The sequence below is a fragment of the Lissotriton helveticus genome, chromosome 3_1 (assembly GCF_964261635.1).
Source record: "Lissotriton helveticus chromosome 3_1, aLisHel1.1, whole genome shotgun sequence".
Classification (NCBI taxonomy): domain Eukaryota; kingdom Metazoa; phylum Chordata; class Amphibia; order Caudata; family Salamandridae; genus Lissotriton; species Lissotriton helveticus.
In genome coordinates, this window is record NC_136061.1 from 158331831 (window position 1) to 158353126 (window position 21296).

Sequence of the window (21296 nt, forward strand, 5' to 3'; positions counted from 1 at the left end):
ATCTTTTTTCCAAATCCTCAAATGGAGGCAAAAAGAGCCCTACACTCTGTAGACCTTAAACGCTGCCTTAAATTTTACCTTGACAGGACAAAGTCGTTCCACAAATCCAACCAACTTTTTGTGGCTCACAGTCGACCTAGGAAGGGTCTTCCACTCACTAAACAAAGTATCTCCCTGTGGATCTCTGGAATTATAACTTTCTGTCACCAGCAAACTGATCAACCCTTGCGTTCCAAGGTTCGAGCCCATTCCACTAGGGCGATTTCTACCTCCATGGCACTCTTTTCAGGTGTGCCCATCAGACATTTGCAGAGCGGCAACATGGAAGACGCCGCATACATTTACCAAGCATTACTGCTTGGATACAGAGCTCATGAAGGATGCTGCAGTGGGACAGATAGTGCTTCGTCATCTATTTCATTAGAGGGTCATCCCACCATCCTTTCTTCTATACGCACATATCTCTATTGTGTTCCTTAATGTTTTCTTTGATTGCAATTTGGTACCTTCTATGTTTCACATTGATATGTTATTATCTGGTGAATTCGTATATGCTGTACCATCCGAAATGTGCTTATCATTGCTTACTACTCTGATTCAGGCATGTGAGTCTATGAAAGATACCCTAATACTGGATAAAAAATGTGTTACTTACCTGTAACTGCAGTTATCCAGTATTGGTATCTTTCATAGATTCACATGCAACCCACCCACCTCCCCTGGAAGGGCTCACCTAGTTCTCTCAGTGGTACACCTACTTAGCACTGTGCTTACGAACATCTGAGGGACTAGAGCTCCTTCCAGGAAGGTTCCAGAGGGTGGTGATAGCTGATTGGCTCATCTCTAGAGTTTGGTCCTTTTTGCAAAAGGACATGGATATGTTACTAATGCGAGGTCCTTGGCCTATTACTCTATATGTCTAATGAGACATTACTTTATTTATGTACCGGGGACTCCCATCCCGACGACGGGGAATGATTCAGGCATGTGAATCTATGAATGATACCAATACTGGATAACTGCAGTTTTGCAGCGTGAATCTTTCTGGATTCACTATGCTGTGCATATTCCGCAATCTGGTGGTTGGGTCCGGAATCGTAGTCTTTTTTCTCTTTTTTTTTTTCCGTAGCCCAGGTGGGCGTCGACGTCCACCATTTGGTGTCCCTTCGGTGACGTCGGCATGCTTCCGGCGGAAGCTACCACCCTTGGGCGCATCTTCAGATTCTTTTTTCCGCCGTTGGGTCTGGATCGTTGCGTGAAGCTCCAGAAGTTTTGGAGGAGAAAAGAAGGAAATACAGCAACTCTTCGACGGTAAAGACCGGAGAAGATCGAGAGAAAAGGACCATCAGAGAAGAGACGACGAAGAAAGGAAAGAACTTCGAGATCTACGACGTCCTTGGAGGAATGCGCACACAGGGGGCCCCCTGAGCGCAGGGATGTACAAGACACCCTTTAAATTCTGCAAAAACTGCCACCACAAGTTCGCGCAGAAGGTCCAGCACCCGGTCTGCAACCTCTGCCTGCCAATCGACCACGAGAGCAGAGACTGCAACGCCTGCTCCGTCTTCAAGCCAAAGACACTCCGAGTTCTAGAGAGACAGAGGACTGCTCACCACACGATGCAGGGCAAGGGCCAGGCCCCGACGCTTTACGAACTGGGCCTCTCCACCGACGACGAGGACAACATCGCCGAAGGTCCAGATGACTTCACGGTCGACCGATAAGAAAACGCCTGACAAGGTAGGAGAGTCTACGACCCCGAAAACCCCCACAGGGTCTCGAAAGCCAGAGGCAGACTCTTGAAAGTCAGAGCCTAGAGCCTCGAAAGGAGCACCGGCGCCGAAAACTTGGACGACCGAAGCTGCATCCTCCGAAAAAGAGCCCAGCGGATCCTTCGAGAAGGACTCCCGGAGGCCGAAGACGAGCGAAAAGCATAGGTCATCGAAGCAAGCCCCCGAAAAAGGGCCTTTGACTTCGACTTCGAAGGAAAAGGAGCCGAAGAAAGTTTTGACGTCGCCGCCGCCGAAGAGAGCAGCCGAAACGCTCGACGACGAGCAGGCCGCAGAAATGCAGAGAAAGAAAAGAAGGCTCGAGGCCGAAATGGAGAATATCCTTCAGAGAAAGAAGGACTTCGACGAAAAAATGAAAAGTTACAGGATCGCCTCGAAGCCGGCACCGACCGTCGCTGAGGTACAGGAGCACGAGGAGTTCGACGTCGAAGAGACGACGAAAACTCCGGAACCCTCGGAGCACGAAGAGGAAGAAGACCTCTACTACACAGAAGGGGATTACGGGGAGCAGCAGTCAAGCTACGGCTCAGGTTCCTCGATGGCCCAAGACCAGGAATGGCAGGACATCGAGGCCGAAAACCCGGAGGAGGCTGTGGAAACATACCCCTGGAGGCCTAAGCCACTGGACGACATTGGGGCATACAATGAGGTGGTCAGGAAGGCGGCAGCAGCCTATGGAGTTAAGCTGGAGGAGGAGAAGCCAAAAGCAGATTTCCTGCTGGAGACATTGCTCCCCACACAGACAAGAAGCCAGTTCTTGCCCATGCTAAAGAGTGTCACAGACCAGGGGAAGGAAGCCTTCAAGGAACCGGCTACATGCATATCAGTAACGCCGAAGACGGAGAAGAAATACAAATTCTCCTCCCAGGACCCAGCTTACATCAAGGGATCCGTCACAGCAGACTCAATAATCGCTGCAACGGCCAGAAAAAGGGCAAACGTCCCAACAACATCTGGACCTCCACCTGACAAAGAAAGCAGGAGGATGGATCTAACAGGCAGGAAAATAGAGAGGAACGCCGCAACGCACTGGCGGATGGCGAACTCCAATGCCCTCCTGAACAGACATCAATACCAGCATTGGGATGAGATGGGCCAATTACTCAAGCACCTCCCGGAACAATACCGTGAGAGGGCATCACACCTTGTGGAAGAGGGGAAAAGCATCGCTAACTCGTGCCTCAAGACAGCCTTGGATGGGGCAGAAACAGCCTGCAGACTGATGGCTATAGGCATCACAGAGAGAAGGCAAGCCTGGCTCAGGATCTCAGGCTTCAAGGCTGAGGTTCAGAACAACAAACTGAGCACACCCTTCAACGGAGAATCACTGTTCGGAGCCCCAGTTGATGAGAAGCTCACCCAACTGAAGAAGGACAACGAGACTGCAAGGTCCATGGGGGCCCTGCAATTCAGGGGGATGAGAAGGGGCACTCCTACACGGAGGCCTAACGGCAGGGGTGGAAGCCAGCAAGGGCAATCACACCAGACATTCCACCAGGGACAACAGAGTGACAACCAAAGTCACCAGGGCCAGCAGAAGCAAAACTGGAACTACCAGGGCAGGGGCCAGTCCTTTCGATCAAGAGGAAATGGATGGGGCCAGAGAAGGAGAGGCGGTGAGCAACCCCCCTCTAAGTGACTTCACAAGGAAAAAGGTGCTCTCCCACTCGAACCCTCCGGGGGAGGAGCACGGGAAAACAAACAGGAGAGGGCTACACGGACAAGACACAAAGGAACATGTGACGCCAGTAGGAGGAAGATTGAGATTTTTTCTACAGGAGTGGAGAAAAATAACAACTGACAGGTGGATACTCAACATCATGCAGTTCGGATACTGCATAGAGTTGGAAAAGAGACCACCAAACAGAAAGCCAAAGAAAAGAGAGCACTCTGGAAGAGAGCTGCGATTACTCCAAGAGGAAGCTCAAGAACTCCTCCTCAAAGCGGCCATCAAACGGGTTCCATTCAAAGAACGAAACAGGGGAGTATACTCCAACTACTTCCTGGTGCCAAAAGTGGACTAAAGGCTAAGACCCATCCTGGACCTTCGGTTCCTAAACAAATACGTAAAGACTCAAAAATTCAAAATGACATTCTACAAGAGGTCATCCCGCAGATAAAAGCCGGGGACTTCTTGCCCACCATAGACCTCAAAGATGCGTACCTGCACATCCCCATGAACAGGCAGCACAAGCACATGCTAAGATTCACAGTGAACAAGGATCACTACCAATTCACCACCCTGGCGTTCGGCCTAAAGTCCGCACCAAGGGTGTTCATCAAATGCCTCGCGGCAGTGGCCGCACATCGAAGAAGAAAGGGGATACACGTGTACCCCTACCTCGACGACTGGCTCGTAAAGGCAAGCTCTTACAGGACATGCAAAGATCATGCAGAGCAGGTCACAAGAACGCTAGCAAGCCTGGGATTCTCCATACACTGGGGAAAATGCTCAATGGAACCAGAGCAAGTGAAAATCTTCCTGGGAGCTCAAATCGACACCGTCCAATGCAGGGTGTTACCCAGCGAGAAGAGAACACTGAGGGAGAAACGTCACTACCAGTAGGGGCGAGCTCTGACAGTGAGGACTGTGAGCAAGATCTTGGGGATGATGGCATCATGCATACACCTGGTCCCCAATGTACGCCTACAAATGAGACCACTCCAAGAGTGGCTGCAACAGCAATGGTCACAAGCTACAGGAAGTTGGGAGGATCTAGTGGTTGTAACGCACAGGGTGCAGGAAGAAATAAGGTGGTGGACCAAAGAAAGAATAACAGTAGGGAAGCCTCTAACACCACCGGACCCAACAGTGACCATCACCACAGACGCATCCCGGAAGGGATGGGGCGCACACATGAACAGGCTCAGAGTGAGGGGTCTGTGGAGCCCTACAGATGCGGTCAGACACATCAATTACCTGGAACTGAAAACAGTGTTGCTAGCCCTCAAGGCCTTTCAGAAACACCTGTACAGCCAGAAGGTGCTGATACAAACAGACAACACCACAACGATGTTTTACATAAACAAACAGGGGGGAACTCAATCATTCCCTCTGTCAAGCTTGGCACAAGAAATCTGGAGATGGGCAATACCACTCAAAATAGACCTGCTAGCCATACACCTGCCAGGGAAGGACAATGTAGAAGCGGATTGGCTCAGCAGGCAGACTTCAGCGTCCCACGAGTGGGAACTCAATATTCAGGAAACAGAGAGACTATTCAGGAGATGGGGCACACCAACAATAGACCTGTTTGCAACACGCCGGAATGCAAAATGCAAATACTTTGCATCCAGGCAACCAGAGGCACTATCACAGGGGAATGCCCTATGGATAAGCTGGTCAAAAACATTTGCCTACGCTTTTCCCCCGATACCTCTGATCCCCAGGGTTCTCAACAAATGCATGACGAGCAACATGACGCTCATCCTGGTGGTACCACAATGGGCCAGGCAGACCTGGTACTCTCAGATAATGGAGATGGTGCATGGCCCCCCCCCCCACAAGTTCTCAAAAAGAAGAGACCTACTCTCCATGGAAAACAGAGAAATTCTACACTCAGAGCCGGAGAGCCTCAACCTCTCAGCCTGGCTCCTGAGGACTTAGAGTTCGCACACCTAAAACTACCAGAGAGCACCCTGCGGGTGCTGCGTGAGGCAAGAAGGCCCAGCACACGCAAGTGCTATGGGGAAAAATGGAAAAGATTCACTCAATGGTGTTGCAAGAAAAAACTCCATAGAAAACTAACCAGGGAATCTACGGTGCTAAGGTACCTCACGCACCTAATTAAAGCTAAGCTAAGCTCATCCTCGCTGAGGGCGCACCTGGCAGCGATTGTGGCTTACACAAGAGGAGAAACAGGGAGAAGCTTCTTTACATCCCAAGTCGTAAAAAATCCTGGAAGGGGCAAAAAGAATAGCGCCACCAAAGAGAATGCCGCCACCGGCCTGGAACCTAAATGGGGTACTAATGGAGCTCATGAAAGCACCTTTCGAACCCATCCACAAAGCATCACTTGCAAATGCTAACAATTAAAACGGCTTTTCTAGTAGCAATCACCTCGCTACGGAGGGTGAGCTCACTGCAGGCACTCACACTGCAGGAACCCTACATCCAGATACACAGTGACAGGGTCGTGATGAGAACAGACCCACACTTCATGCCAAAGGTGGTGTTGAGGTTCCACATGAACCACAGTATACAGATCCCTAGCTTCTTCAAAAACCCCACTACAAGCGCTGAGAGGTCGCTCCACACTCTAGACGCAAGAAGGGCTGTGATGCACTACATTGAAAGGACGAAGGGGCACAGGAAAACAAAACAGTTCTGCCACAAACAAGCGGGCCAGGAGCTAACAGGAGGGGCGCAGGCCCACTCCACCAGGAAGAAAGGAGCAACAATTGCCTTTCTGGCCACCACACCAATTCAGGACATATGCCTTGCGGCAACATGGGCTTCAGTGCACACGTTCACTATTGCGTGGATGTACAAATGAACAAAGAAGCACAAGTAGGACAAAAGGTGCTTCAACATATATTCAACAACCAACGCTCATCTTCCACCCAGCCGCCACAAAAATAACGAAAACCGCTACAAAATCTATGCATAGCATAGTGAATCCAGAAAGATTCACGCTGCAAAACGAATAGTTTCTTACCTGTCGGTGTAGTTTTGCAGCTTGAAGATCTTTCTGGATTCACTAGCGAACCCACCCGCCTCCGCCAGAAAGATGAGGCTGGAGAAGAAGGTGGTAACACATAGAAAAGAAAGCAAGTTCAAGCTTACAAGATACGTGAAAAGAATTACGTTGAAAAAAGGATTAACAAGCATAGCCATGGATTCACTACAAACACAGAAAAGAAAAAAGAGACAGAAAAAAAGAATCCGGAGATGGCGCCCTAGGGTGGTAGCTTCCGCCGGAAGCATGCCGACGTCACCGAAGGGACACCAAATGGTGGGACGTCGACGCCCACCTGGGCTATGAAAAAAAAAAAGAGAAAAAAGACTACGATTCCGGACCCAACCACCAGATTGCGGAATATGCACAGCATAGTGAATCCAGTCTTCAAGCTGCAAAACTACACCGACAGGTAAGAAACTATACGTTAGAGGTAAGTAACGCATTTCATCCTGCTTCATGCAAGAGCCAGTGAGATGCAGAAACTCGTTCTCTCAGCTGTTTCCAACTTCACGGAAGGACAGGAACCTGCAGGAGGGGGGAACTCACTATGCTGTCGATATCTCCAGCTTCATAGAGTAACCCTAAAAATGTGTGGGGGGGTTCTCCGTATCTAGGCTGTGACCAGGGGCGCAACTAGGTCTTAAGTTCGGGGGGGGCTGACATGGCATAAAAAGGGGCGTGGTTAACATTGTTAATGGGGCGGGGCTAAAATGGCAGACAATCAGGATCGGATAATGCTCAGGCCAAGCTAAGAAAAAGAAGTGGCAAATTCTGCATTCAAAACTGGACAACAATCAGTTTTATGAGAAGTAAATTGGAGAACAGAGGGTAATGTGAACCATTTATATAACAGACAAGGGATTTGTTCATCTTGCAATAAAGTGTCACTCAAATACATTATATTGTCTCACAACGATATTATGTAGACGGTTAAAATTACACCCTTTTTTCTAATGGAATGCCCATGAAACTGGGTCTAAAGAGCCCAGAACAACATGCTACTCTCTGAAAAACCTAGACTGTTCACAGATATAATTCACACAAAAAAGGGGATTCTGTCCACCCCCCAAAGACAAAGAAGGAATTTGAGATTTTGCAATGTGTACATTTGCAGTGTTGTTACAAACTACAGTATCAATAAACATTAATTTATTGGCAGTACAGACATTAAAGCATGGTGCTTTAATGTACAGGCATAATAATCATGCTGGAATTCAGAAGGTGCATGAGAAATAATTAAGCATTTACATTTTGATAATATCATGTTACATTTGCTGTTCTTCGCACTTACTACCCCATATGAGGTGTTGAAGCGATTTTTGGTGGGTAGCACACTACTCTGGAACCCAAACAGAATTAGTGGGGACTGATATAGGGAAATATGAAATTAATCTGAGTGGTGGAGATCTTAGTCTGTTATTTGTATTGAAAATGAATAGTGGAGCAATAGAAGAAAGAAGGAAGGGTCTGGAATGGTTTTTTTGGGGGGGGTAACAGCAGTAGGAAGGGGTTTGGGATGGAGGTGGAAGAGTCAGAGTGAAAGGTTTAGAAAGGCTTATTTGGGCGATCTGAATACTAAAAGAGGTATGAGATGATGGAAGGAGGGGTAGAGGATAGAAGAGTATGGGGTTTAGGATGAATGAAAGAGTGTAGGTAGAGAATATACTGATAGAGGTATGGGGTTAAAAATAGGTCAGTGCATTGGAGAGAGTAGTAGAGTGAGGTTTGAGATGAGTCGGGTGGAGGTAGAGAATATATTGCAAGAGATATATGGTGACATCTAGGGTAGTGCAAAGTAATAAACATAAAGATACTTAAGTACATGAAAGGTATCTAAATGCATAAGGAAGGAAATCTATGTAGAATAAAGTTGCATTTAATAAACTAAGACTTTCAAATGTTGTTGTACTTGTGTGTTTGTGTAAGGTGTTAGATTATTCTGTACCATTACAGACCACTATCCCGCCTGAAATAAAGGAAAAAGCTAAAAACCTGTATTTTCACACTATAGTTCCTTCCACCAAGCTGAATCTGTTATAAGTTTCATATCTATAGCACCAAGAGGCTCCTAGCGTACATGTTTAACAAATGGCCAAATAATACCAAAGAATGAAGAAAATAACAAAATGAGACCACACACAAGCCAATTTATCTAGTAAACAAAATATGAAATGAAACTAATAAAAAGTAATTATCACAGTCTAGACTCATGGCCTGGGAACAAGCCTGGTGTTATATATCAGCTTAACACATTGGGCCTGGCTTCAGATGGAGGAAATTCTTACAAAGAACCAGTAGCGGTCGGTGGTGGGAGTGCTGCCGGGCGGTGATGTGGGGTGGGGCAGGGTGAGGGGTAGAAAACTATGGAATACGGCCAAATACAGGTAAGTAAACATAAAAATAAATAAAATGAATTTCATTGCACGCACTGCATCGCCAAATGCGATGCAGTGCGCACAACAAAATTTGTTTTATTTATTTTCATGTTCTTAAAATGTGTATTATGATGATGTAACAATTGAATTACTGCACAGTGAATATTTAAGATTGGCAGGTATTATCGGTCTTTATTGAGATAGAGGGTGAATCGAAGAAAAACAAGAAAATAAACTAAAAATACACAAATAAACTTACAAACCTGTCTACAATACACATACTCCCAATCCAAACCTAGGACATGGTAGACCTATTCGGCCATCATCTGTTTTTACAGTACTGCAGACTTCTTTAAAAAGGCCGATCCTACTCCTTGACTGGATGTAGTAGAAGTGGGCCCCATATGCTTCAAACATCATCCCGGACAGGGACACCCCACCTGTGGCACCACTTGCCGGGGCCACTCTGCAGATAAGGGGGCGTGTTCTGCTTCACATCAGCATCACATCTCTTGCAAGGACATGCCAGGGCCACCACCGCCTCAAGGCCACTTGCTGAGAATGCGGCTACGATCTGCTTCGCAACAGCATTACTTGGAAGTACCACCCATCCATAGCACCTCTGCTTCTCAACAGCATCACTTGCAAGTACCACCCATCCATAGTACCTCTGCTTCGCAACAGCATCACTTGCAAGTACCACCCATCCATAGCACCTCTGCTTCTCAACAGCATCACTTGCAAGTACCACCCATCCATAGTACCTCTGCTTCTCAACAGCATCACTTGCAAGTACCACCCATCCATAGTACCTCTGCTTCGCAACAGCATCACTTGCAAGTACCACCCATCCATAGCGCCTCTGCTTCGCAACAGCATCACTTGCAAGTCCCACCCATCCATAGCACCTCTGCTTCGCAACAACATCACTTGCAAGTACCACCCATCCATAGTACCTCTGCTTCGCAACAGCATCACTTGCAAGTACCATCCATCCATAGCACCTCTTCTTCTCAACAGCATCACTTGCAAGTACCACCCATCCATAGTACCTCTGCTTCTCAACAGCATCACTTGCAAGTACCACCCATCCATAGTACCTCTGCTTCGCAACAGCATCACTTGCAAGTACCACCCATCCATAGCGCCTCTGCTTCGCAACAGCATCACTTGCAAGTACCACCCATCCATAGTACCTCTGCTTCGCAACAGCATCACTTGCAAGTACCACCCATCCATAGCACCTCTGCTTCTCAACAGCATCACTTGCAAGTACCACCCATCCATAGTACCTCTGCTTCTCAACAGCATCACTTGCAAGTACCACCCATCCATAGTACCTCTGCTTCGCAACAGCATCACTTGCAAGTACCATCCATCCATAGCTCCTCTGCTTCGCAACAGCATCACTTGCAAGTAACACCCATCCATAGTACCACTGTCCGGCCCACTCAGCAGACACGGGGGCAGGTATGTGTGGCATCACTGCCCCAAGCCCACACAGCTGAACTGAGGCCTAGCACGCGCCCCTGACCACCACCTCCATCACACTTGTGGTGTAAGGTGAGGACACACCAGGTGTTGCAAAACTTCACAGCCATAATTCTCAACGCAGGATCTCTGCTCTCACTTCACCATGTTACCCTACAGCCCACCCAGGAGTGCAGAAACCAAATCAAAGCACCTACATCCATCGATAAAAACATTGTGGGGATCCAGGGCCTAACATTTTATTTCCAACCAAGTAACACCCTTCAGTGGCAAGATTTGTTAAAAATAATAAAATCGGATTGATCATAGAACGGACCAGTCAAGCAATAAATTGAAGAGTTGCTTTCCCCTCGGCTGCTAGCACCTTCCTATTAGAAGTTGGGCCACTGTTGACAGCATCTGGTGACAGCCCCACCCCAGGCACCAACTGTAGGTGCTTCCATTCTCCCTACCTCAATGTGCCGCTTTCATAGCCAGCACGAGCACAGAAACCAGTGCCAAAACCCACTAGGAGCTATATCCGTGCTTACGCACATTCACAACTCCTCTCCACCCCAACAATCCCTTCCAACCAATGAAGGGGCCATAGGACGCAATGAGCAGCACTATCGTGCACCCCTATTCACTGTGTCCAGTCAGGAAACTGATAATGCTTGTAAACCTGGGATGTAATGGCGCACAGCGGCGGGTCGCATAAAGAATGACAGTACATTACCCACAGGACGCGAGTGTAGTGCTCTTCACAGAGCCCTCTAACATTTACCATTGCAATGTGTCTCCCCTCCTCACGTAGATCTGCGGTTTGAGCAACGCTCCAAGTACAGGCTGGATACAAGTAAGGACAGCTCCTAAGGAAAAAAAATCAGTTGAGGTGTTCCTCGAAAAGCTGTGTCCAAAATGCCCAGGGCAGGCGGGGCCTCACTTGAGAGAGTGTGAAGATGTGCACAGCAGGGGTAAAGGGATGGCCAGTGCAGGTGACGCTTTTCCTTTGTAAAGGAATTCCTGCTGGCGTCATATCTCCCTGCTGTGCACATCTTCACACTCCATGATGCACAGCACATCAAACGTGCTTAAGTGAAATCTCCTGCTTCAGGCAAGGAAATCACCTCGGTGGCACCCCTCTGAAAGAGAACAAAAGGTAGGGGGCAGGGAGGGTTGCTGAAACCGTCAGAGGATAGCTGCCTCCGGCTGGTTCTGGGCCTCTCTGAAGGGGTCATTAAAATCACAATCTCGGATTCTAAACCATCCGAGAATAAATGTGGAGCCTTAATGCAAATGAAAGTGGGAAAACGGTTTTCATACTTTCCTTATTTTACATCATTGTAAATCAGGAAAGTATGTTGTGCTGTCATCTGAACCTTGGCAGCCCGGGCTGGAGATTACGACGGGGGGGGCTGAAGCCCGCTCAGCCCAATGGGTGTTGCGCGCCTGGCTGTGACTAACTTTCAGAAGGGGACAGGAAGATGCAGCACTGTGTGGAGGTGGATTCTTGCATTACTGCTGTCTCAACGTTGGCTTCTCTTTTCTCTTTTACTGAACTGCTCTTAACCTGACATTGTCTCCTGTGAGAGAATAAGTTAATATATTGGAAAACGAATGCCAAGCAATTGTAAGCTAAGAACGATTGGAGCAAGCGCTACTCAGGACATTGGTTCATTTCCAGCATCAATGGTCGCGCCATGTCACACCCCACGTCTGAAAATATGTGATGCTGGCATTTACTGATTTCATGGAGTTTCTTCTCAAACACAAAGGAGAAGTTAGTTGGCCGAAAGATTCGGGCTAATTACAAACTAAACTTGTTTCTTTCCAGACGCCTTTGTGTAGCTTTTCTGTTGCAAGTGATTCAGTCCCGGAGAGTTCTTTACTTACTAACTGTGCCATTTCTCACCATGCTGTGAATCTCTTTGATAATAATAATGTCAAACATGTCCTCTTAAAAAAAAAAAAAGTCATCAGAACTCCTTTGGTCTTAAAACATTTAAAGAACTGTCATATTAGCTAAGCCAATAAATGTCTGTACGTATGAGTATGGTATTTCAATAGCGCAGACGTAGCCAAAAGACAGCGAAGCGCTATTCATGAAATATACCACTTTGCGACTTTCCAGAATCATAATTTGACATTTTATCAATCTATGTTGCACCTCGGGCGACCTGCTGTCGGGCTAGAACCCTATTCCTCAATGCTCCGTCTCATACATTGATGACTATACGGTCCTGACAAATATAGTACACCCAGGACTATCTTCACAGTCATTTCCAGGCAGTGTCTCCAATGTGGATCTATATAGATACACTAACCCAGGTGGTCTTTCTCCGGTAGACCTGTGACCAAGTTCCTGTACCGTATTGACTGACCAATATAAGGACCAGATATCTGTTTTTCGAAATTAACTCTTTAAAGAACTTTTGACTTAACAAACTCCTGTGTGTTTTTCAATTACTCCATAAGTAGGTAATTGAATGACCTTGGTTCCAAACATCCATTTTGGTTCCTTAATCATACCTACTTAGAAATTTTGTGGCTGACCTGAAGGAGGCGCTTACACGCCGAAACGCGCGTAGTAAAAAAAAATAACTTGTCCACCATCTACCCCCATGCCTTAACAAGAGACAAATAGTCTATGTTTATATATATTTATTGTTTTGTATGTTTGAATTATTTGTATTGAGTTGTTTTATATTTGTACGTATAAATGTATCTTATGTCTTTGATATGTTGTCAAATACAGCATGTCCCAGTAGTTTGGATAAAATCGATTTTATTATGAATTTCTAAGAATAAATTGAAGCTTTTAAAATAAATGTTCAGTACACTGCGTCTATATGTACATCAATGAGTCTAACACAGGTCGTCAGATGACTAGTTAATTGCCTAGGTTTTTTTGTTTTCACTTGCATCTTCCCTGCCCTAGGACTTACTGTGCTGTGCAGGGGGTCCCTTTGTGTCTCAATTGCACATCGGCAAGCATGCAGTAGAAGTACCAGAACTGCAGCCAAGGTATGCAGGGAATGCATGTTCTTGGAGCAATACTAATGACAGCTGGCAGCAATAGCTGGTGACAGAAAGTTTGGAAATCTAAGCAGCACAAAGGGGCTTTTAAGTATTAGTCCTCCGCAAAAAAAAGGAAAAACATTTTAAGAAGTCTGTGGGTGGTGTAGAATTTGTTAGCAGGAGGTCAGATTGGGCAGCATCGGGGAGTCATAGGTGGAAGCAATAGGTAGCAGGCGGGTGAGCGGAAAAGAAGCACACAAGCAAGAATGCAAAGTGGAGAGAAGCACCTGAGGGAGAGCTCAACATTGAGGTGGTTTGGAAGAAGCACAGGACCGAGAGAGGGCAATACAGAGCTTGATGGGGGTGAGTGGTGGAAGAGAAATAGGGAGACAGCTGTAAAGCACATGCCTTTATATGTAGTCCTTAACCAAAAAGAAAAATGTGGTTCCCGAAAAGTAAGCCGCGGATGGACAGAAGAAAAGAGCCTATGCTCGGCGACAAACACAGAAAGAAGGCAAGCCCACACAACCAGCCATAGATGGCCACCTAGTGTTGGGCCCGGATGTTTGCAGTCTGTTTTTCTTGTAGAAAGTCTTTGGAAGTCGCGAGATAGGTGACTCCTCCTGGAGTCACCTATCTTGCGACAAACTGCAAACATCCGGGCGCGAAAACAAACTGCAAACATCCGGGCCCAACACTAGGTGGCCATCTATGCATAGTGTGAAATTCTGCAGCTCTACATGCCAAGAACAGATGCATACTGGTAAGTAGCATGTTCCTTCTGTAGCAAGAAAGCCAACCATTCGTAAAATGGGCGTGCCTAAATTAGTCTTTGGTATGGTCTTTCAACAACAGACAGCTGAAAAGTGTCTGTAGGCGAGACCTAAAATATGAGTGGATGAATGCCTGAACTAATCCTTGTCACAGGTAGTTGCCCCTAGTTGTATTCCAGTGTAACAAAGTTTTGCTCGCTGTTTCACTAGAGATGTGAACCAACCATATGGAGACCGCCCTGGCCCTGTTCCATTTGGCACAGCCTAGTCTCCACTGCCATATAAATCTCTACCTCACATGGGTTTCAGCCTTATTGGATATGAGAACATAAATGTAGCTTGAGGACTATAACATAGTCAGCTATGGGAACCCGTCTCTACATTCCTGCTGCATGTGGTTGGTCTCACTCAGAAAAACTCAAGCCAGGGATTTAAGTTGTAGCATATTTTATTATGTGTAATTATAGCTGTATTTATAGCCTTTCATACTTCTGCCAAAGGTTGTCTTGGAGCAGGAACAAGGCTGATTTAAATATGCTGTAATGGCACAGGCGATCTAAAGAATGATGGATTGGAATCCAGCTCAGTGTATTTACCAGTGATTGATGGAGCATTCTACTCATAACTTATTTGTTTTTCGCTGTATGTAGTGCTTTTATGTCTGCGACTAAGCATTTACCAATGCTTGAGTTACTGGCAAATTTAATTCTGATCAGCTGGATCAGGCTTACCTTGAAGGCAAAAACTAAGGGTGGATTAGCTGCATACTGCTGTTATTTGTTTACGCCTCTTACAATTAACGTAGGCTACAGTGTACCGCTCTCCTCCTCTCCATGGTATGTTCCTTCTTACAGACAATTCATCTCTTCAGCTGGACAGTTTTTTGTTCACAAGAAAGATAAAAGATTTGAACTTATTGTTTCCTTTTTGAATAATTACTTTGTCTTTTGACCTCAAACCAAGTCTGTCTTTGCATTTCTGCACCTTCCCGGGCTTTACTGTTTTTACTTTGGAGTGTATAAAGAAAACTTGTGTTGCCCAGTGCACATAGTCCTTTATGGCTATATGCCACTTGGGTTTGGGGTGCAATCAGTATGTTTGATTTAGAAGATTTAGGACAGACACAACTGAGCTGACTTGTTCCGCCTCAATAAGGAGTACACTGTGTGAGAGAAGTAGATACTTGGTAGGAATGTGTTTCCATTTCCGACAAATGGCTCTGAATTCGCCATTTTCCCTCTTAATCACGCCTTATAAGCCATGTAGGTTTAGTCTGCGCGCTTCTTTTTCTGCATCCACTTGTGTGCAAGGATCGCTGCTTGTGAAGTTGTGGTTTAAAGTGGTGCATTTTCTTGTGCCAAACGACTTGCCCATTACCTACTTAACAGTATTCCATGTAGAAATGTTAGGCTTTGCTTAATGTACAGAAGCTGATCCATTGGCTTATAACAGATATAAATGGCCTGCGTTCACTCACCACGCATAGGTGTCTTCTAACCGCTTGTGATGTTGCAGGTGCTGGATCTAATCGAGGTGTTCTTGAACAAGCAGCCGGAGAATCCGCTGGTATTTGACATCCTTGAGCCCCTCTTGTCGGTCATCGAACGGAGCATGAGCTCGGACACAAACCAGCAGGAGCAGGACTTCCTGCGGAAGACGGCCCACATTTTCAAGTGAGTGATGGTCTCTGCTGGATTTGTGGTAGAAATCCAGGGTCTTTTCATGGGGCTTTTTTTGTTGTTGTGTTGCTTGTATTTCCGTCAAACATTTTTTTGTTCGTTTTGCATGTGCCTAGGGAGGTAGTTAAGTGAAAACAGACCTATGGAATAAATAAATGCAAGTCTGTACATATCACGCAGAACCCATTTGAATATATGTGCATGACCTGTTGTGGTATTGCCTGGCTGTGGGAACATCACCCAGGAAGAAGATAGAAATGTGGGAATCGGTCTGCCATCAGTTGTGGGCAAGTCTCCTGCATCCTGAAGAAGGCCCGCTTGAGCTGAATAATATATAGAGTGAATAAACAAGCATTAACAATGCAATCGGTCTCGCCTTTGGGACATATATGTATTTAGCTATGCAGCACATTAGCCTGGGTGCTGAAACATCTATTGTTCTTTAACATGGAGGGAAAGTAAGCCCAAAACTGCGTAACACGCCAGGTATGGGAACACATGGAGAGAAATATTGCCTATCAGCGTGAAATGGTATTGTCCAAAGCTACATTTTTAATATAAAATAAAGGCATTCGGTGTTCATATCACTGAAAATACAAGATTTGTAAAAATATTATTGTCTAAGGGTGCTCGTGGAAGACAAGTGTATATGGCTTGGAATCTAGGGAATGCTAAAATGATTCTGGTATTTTACTGACCTCTCCTGGTCTTTTTCTATCAAGAAAGTTAAATATAGGCAGTTGCCACAAAAATAAAAAACAAAATCCCTAAGCAGAAAGCAATTCTGGTATTTTACTTACCTCTCCTGATCTTTTTCTATCAAGAATGTTGAATATAGGCAGTTGCCACAAAAATAAAAAATAAAATCCCTATGCAGAAAGCAATTCGGGTATTTTACTGACCTCCCCTGGTATTTTCTACCAAGAAAATTAAACATAGGCAGTTGCCTCAAAAATAAAAAAAATAATCCCTAAGCAGAAAGCAATTTTGGTATTTTACTGACCTCTCCTGGTCTTTTTCTATCAAGAAAATTAAATATAGGCAGTTGCCTCAAAAATAAAAAATGAAATCCCTAAGCAGAAAGCAATTCTGGTACTGACCTCTACTGGTAGTTTTCTATCAGGACAGTTAAATAGAGATAGTTGAACGGAAATAAAGGTCCCTAAGCAGAAGCAGACAAGTACTCTGGCTGATCTCCAGAGTCCACAAAGTACATACAACAGATCTTCCAGACACCGCTTGCGCAGTCTAGGCTCGACCTAAAAAGGGGCTAGAATATTACCCTGTCTGGCTCCCCTTTTAACCTCAAAGCTCGCCATGCACTGGCCATTCAGGCCATATCTTATATGACCGCAAACAACTCGTTATGAAGATCCCTTTAAAAGAGTACAAAGCCAGTGTCCGCTCCAATTGATATCACGAAGATCAATATTTGGTTCTACTGACTGCGTCAAAAGTGGATGAAAAATCCATAAAACCCTTGTGTAAGGCCCCCCGCTTCGCTTCCACATATTTATTAAAAAGTAGATGTTAATTTAAACGCTGGTCAAGAATATTCTGTGAGGTCTAAACCCAGACCGTAGATCGCAAAGAATCCTGTTACTTTCTGCGCAGGAGGTAAGTCTTGTCAGCACCACCCAACCCGAGACCTTTAGTACTGAGTCAATCAGGAAGATGGCGTGGCAACCAGGAGAGCCCCCCTTTATCTCCCTTTTAAAATATGGGCACGATAACAGATTTGGACCAGGATCTGGGCAGGCCTTGCCTAACTGCTGCATCAGAAACCTCTGTAAGCAGCGGGCCCTTAAATTGGGTTCTAGCAAGAACAAATCAGAGGGAACCTCGTCCGGCCCTGGAGCCTTATTCCTATTTAAAGTAAGATGGGCCTCGTGCACTTCGTCCAGGCAAAACATCATGTTAAAAGCACCATTGGGAGGATCTAAATTCGGCACAGTGGGGGGTATAGATAATCAGACTTATAAAACCAGTCAAAGAGTGTGACCCATTCATCAGGGGAAACATGGGAACAAACAGAAATCCCATTGACTGCGGCAAACACAAGGCAGTTCACAATTTCCCAGAAGAGGCACTGTGAGATAGGGTGTAGGCCTCAAAAGTTGATCCCAGGAGTCCCCTCTCAGGGCTCTTTTCCTGCCCTTTAGTGCCCGTCTGTCAGTTTGTCGACGCAAGGCTATCAGGTCTTTATCCCTAGGTGGACTTGTAAGAGCTTTCTCTAAATCCCTATGCGCATTGGAAAACTTACCAGACTAGCGAGCAAAGGAAGGAAAGGGACCAGAGTTTTTAAGCATTAGAGCAGAGTACACTGTTGAGGGCTGCCAGAAGATTGTGATCTCTAGACTCCTATCAATATCAGTAAAACACAAAGCTATTAAATTGCTCAGAAGGGCCTCTGGGATAATTCTAGCCCTCTTCAGCCTCCACCCATGAGCTAAAGGGACGATGACTTCCTTGTCGAGATTAGAAATGCAAGGACCAACATCGCAAAGCTATATATGAGCATTAGCCCAGCTTAGCGAGATAGTTAAATGGTAGTGATTGCTGGCATTCAAGTCTCAGCAAGGCCAAATCGGCCTTCCTTGCTTCAGAACTTAGTACATTGAATACTTGTGAACTGGGTAGGATTCTGCTCCTGTTTCTCTTATCTGGTAAAGTCAACCACAGATGAAGCTGCCAATGCAGGATTCCTGCTTTCCATCTGCATCCTTGAAAAGACAATTGGATCTTCACTATTGTGAAAGAGCTGCTTTCTTATGGTAGAATCTGATCCATTTAAATGTACAGCATTAAACTTGCCGATCAGCCAGTAGCCCCACAGCTCAGGCGCCTGCTTCCCATGGATTGCACTGAGTGCTGTATTGAAGAAATGGGGGTAACCAATGTATCACAGGTGAGTTTTACTGCCTTGTGACAAAAGCAAAGTGTATCTGTGGCATTATCTTTATGAGAACATGCAAGAAAATGTAGTTGGTTGTCTTTGTAAACACGATGAAGTCTTATGTTATTGGGTAGTTTGTTGCAGTTCGGAATTCTTTACCTAAATATATTATCAATCCACATTATTTTAATTTATCTAGCACTTTAAATAAAAGTGGTAATGCAAAAAATTAGTTAGCTCGAAAAAATGAGAAAAACGTCAACCGGGGCCAAGCAAAACCTAATCAGCGTTGGCGAAAGTTGAATAGCCGCAAGAAGCCCCTGCCACAGTTTTGGGTGAATCAAAGGATGCGCCCAAGTTGTAAAGCAGTACATGGAGGATGGTGATGGGGGAAAAACACCTGTCCTATCCATCACGGATATCTGGCAGGCTGACGGAAATGAATCACGTCACTGAGATCGGAGCAACAGGACCATTTGTACATATAAAAATGATGCTTATGTTATGAAAGTGAAAGCGATGTAAAGTAAGGCGAGCGTGATCAAGGTGTAGTGCATTCATAATACTCAACACCAAATACGTGAATAAACGAGTTGACTATAGTCTGAAATAGAAGCAGATATTAATCTGCAATTCCCCTTCGTTTTTCGGGCATTTGGCATCTTTTTCACAAAGGAAATTACACGAATATTTGCCCACGGCTGTAATGCGATCTACATAAGCAGTAGGAACAGTGCTATGAACGTTGTAAGAAAAAGTTTGTGCACAAGTTCAAAAACACTTGCAAGAGGTAAGTGAAGGCACTTGGACATTGCGAAGGAGCAACGTAGTGTCAGTGCCTCGCTTCACACACACATCAGGAGTGAGATTGATGTAGTTGCTGCAGCTACTACTGTTGCATATGCAATCAACAGTGACATAACAAGTGGCAACAGTGATAATTACCCAATACAATTAAAAGCCAAAGGTTTATGCAGCTGAAAGACCTCAAATCCTTTGAAATATAACATTAGTGCTATAGAATGAATTGGGGCGTGCAGATCTAGCACGCCCCGTTGTTCTAACATTGGGCGGATAGGCCGCTGCTGCAGTCACTCAGTGGCAGCAGCTGGGAGCTGTCATGGCCATGATCCCGCGGGTGTTCATCAGCCATTGAGGCACCTAGTGTGGGCTCTCAGTCCGTCTTCGACTCCCACCTTCACGGCTTCCACTGCTCTCTGTTGAACATGCTGCCGGGGTGTGATCAGACGCCTGGTAGACCGCAGAAGGGAGACTGGCCACCTAGTATATGCTACATGTGTGTGTCCTCACTCACATTATGTTTGTGGGGCAGATACCCTTTTATAAAAGGACTCTCACTGCGCGCTGTGTGTGAGGCTCGCTCCATCAAGTCCTCACCCAGTTTTCGAATCCTCCTGGATGGGCTCAGCACTCACCCTTCGTGGTTGGGGAGGGGAGGATCTTTTATTTCTATGTTGGGATCCTGCATTATAGTTTGAAGAGCCTCCAAGGCCCCTTTGGAGAGTATTATTTTTTTTCCACATAAAGGCCGGCCTGTTTCAGCCAGTTTATTCAATGGCTCATTGGGTCATCCGGCTCTCTCCAGGACCAGACAGATCCCGGATGTATTGCTGTGTCCCCCGATCACTTCTGGCAAAAACACACTCATTCTTACGAGCAATTCTTTTCACTTGTTGTTCCCTTCTGGTCGCTTGGAAACTACCCGGCGTTTGTAGCTGCAAGAAAAAGAAAGCTCACGGACATTTCAATCAGCCGTTTGTGGTGTAAATCAAGGAGCCCCGTCCTTGTTTGTATGCGCGCGCACGCACCCTATGTGCACTAAAGTCATGCCAGACTAGGAGACCGCCACCTCCAAGTTTATCTCAACCCTGTGTGATCAGACCCGCCTTGCGTATTCCACCAGCACAACCAGCGCTGGGAATGGAACGTTCACTCTGGGGGTGGCGGCTGGCGAGGCGGAGCCAGTGATCGCTTATGCAGTTTTGACACACGTTGCCCCCAAAGAAATTGGGAACAAGGAAAATGTGATAGTAAAGCTGTCACGATTGACTTAATCGGCCACAAAACGGCTGCACTTTAAGCAGCTTTTGGGGTTAGGTACTTACGGCAGTGATCTAGATGTATTCCGAAAGGTTCAGGTTGTAATTCTGGTAGGATTACTCGGGAAGTTAATGCATGTGCTGGAGTGATCCGGTGCACATTCAGTTCACAGGTTTAGGTTACCATCTAATAACTGAGAGGGTTCATGTGCCTCCTGCAGAGCATAATCTCTAAGTGGGAGTACACGTTTATATTTTTTTGTGAGATAGCTCCTTGAGTTCATGCTTTCGCCGCAGAAATAATGCTTGTGGTACCTGCAGGTTTGAAAGTTGCAACCATAGCTCTGCATTTGTAGCATAAATCCACCTCTTACCCCCCAAAAAAATCTTCAAACCACCATTTGTTCACCTAGTATACGGGATGTTTTTGATTCTGGCCATCTGTGCGTGGCAGCCCGGTTTATGTACCAGCTGCCTTTCTTTTAACCTTGAAATGCCAGCCTGGGCACTACTTAGAGAAAAGGAATTACAATGTTAACGAAGTGGGAGCCGT

The 21296-nt window shown here is 45.9% G+C and overlaps 1 protein-coding gene across 2 annotated transcripts in view; it reads left to right on the top strand.

Moving 5' to 3' along the window:
- Window positions 1-21296, top strand: part of MYBBP1A (MYB binding protein 1a) — a 678288-nt gene that overhangs the window by 343773 nt on the left and 313219 nt on the right. For both annotated transcript variants that reach the window (XM_078679447.1, XM_078679448.1), the window contains exon 19: window positions 15624-15781. In XM_078679447.1, the coding sequence (XP_078535573.1) occupies window positions 15624-15781 (158 nt within the window). The remainder of the gene's footprint in view (window positions 1-15623; window positions 15782-21296) is intronic.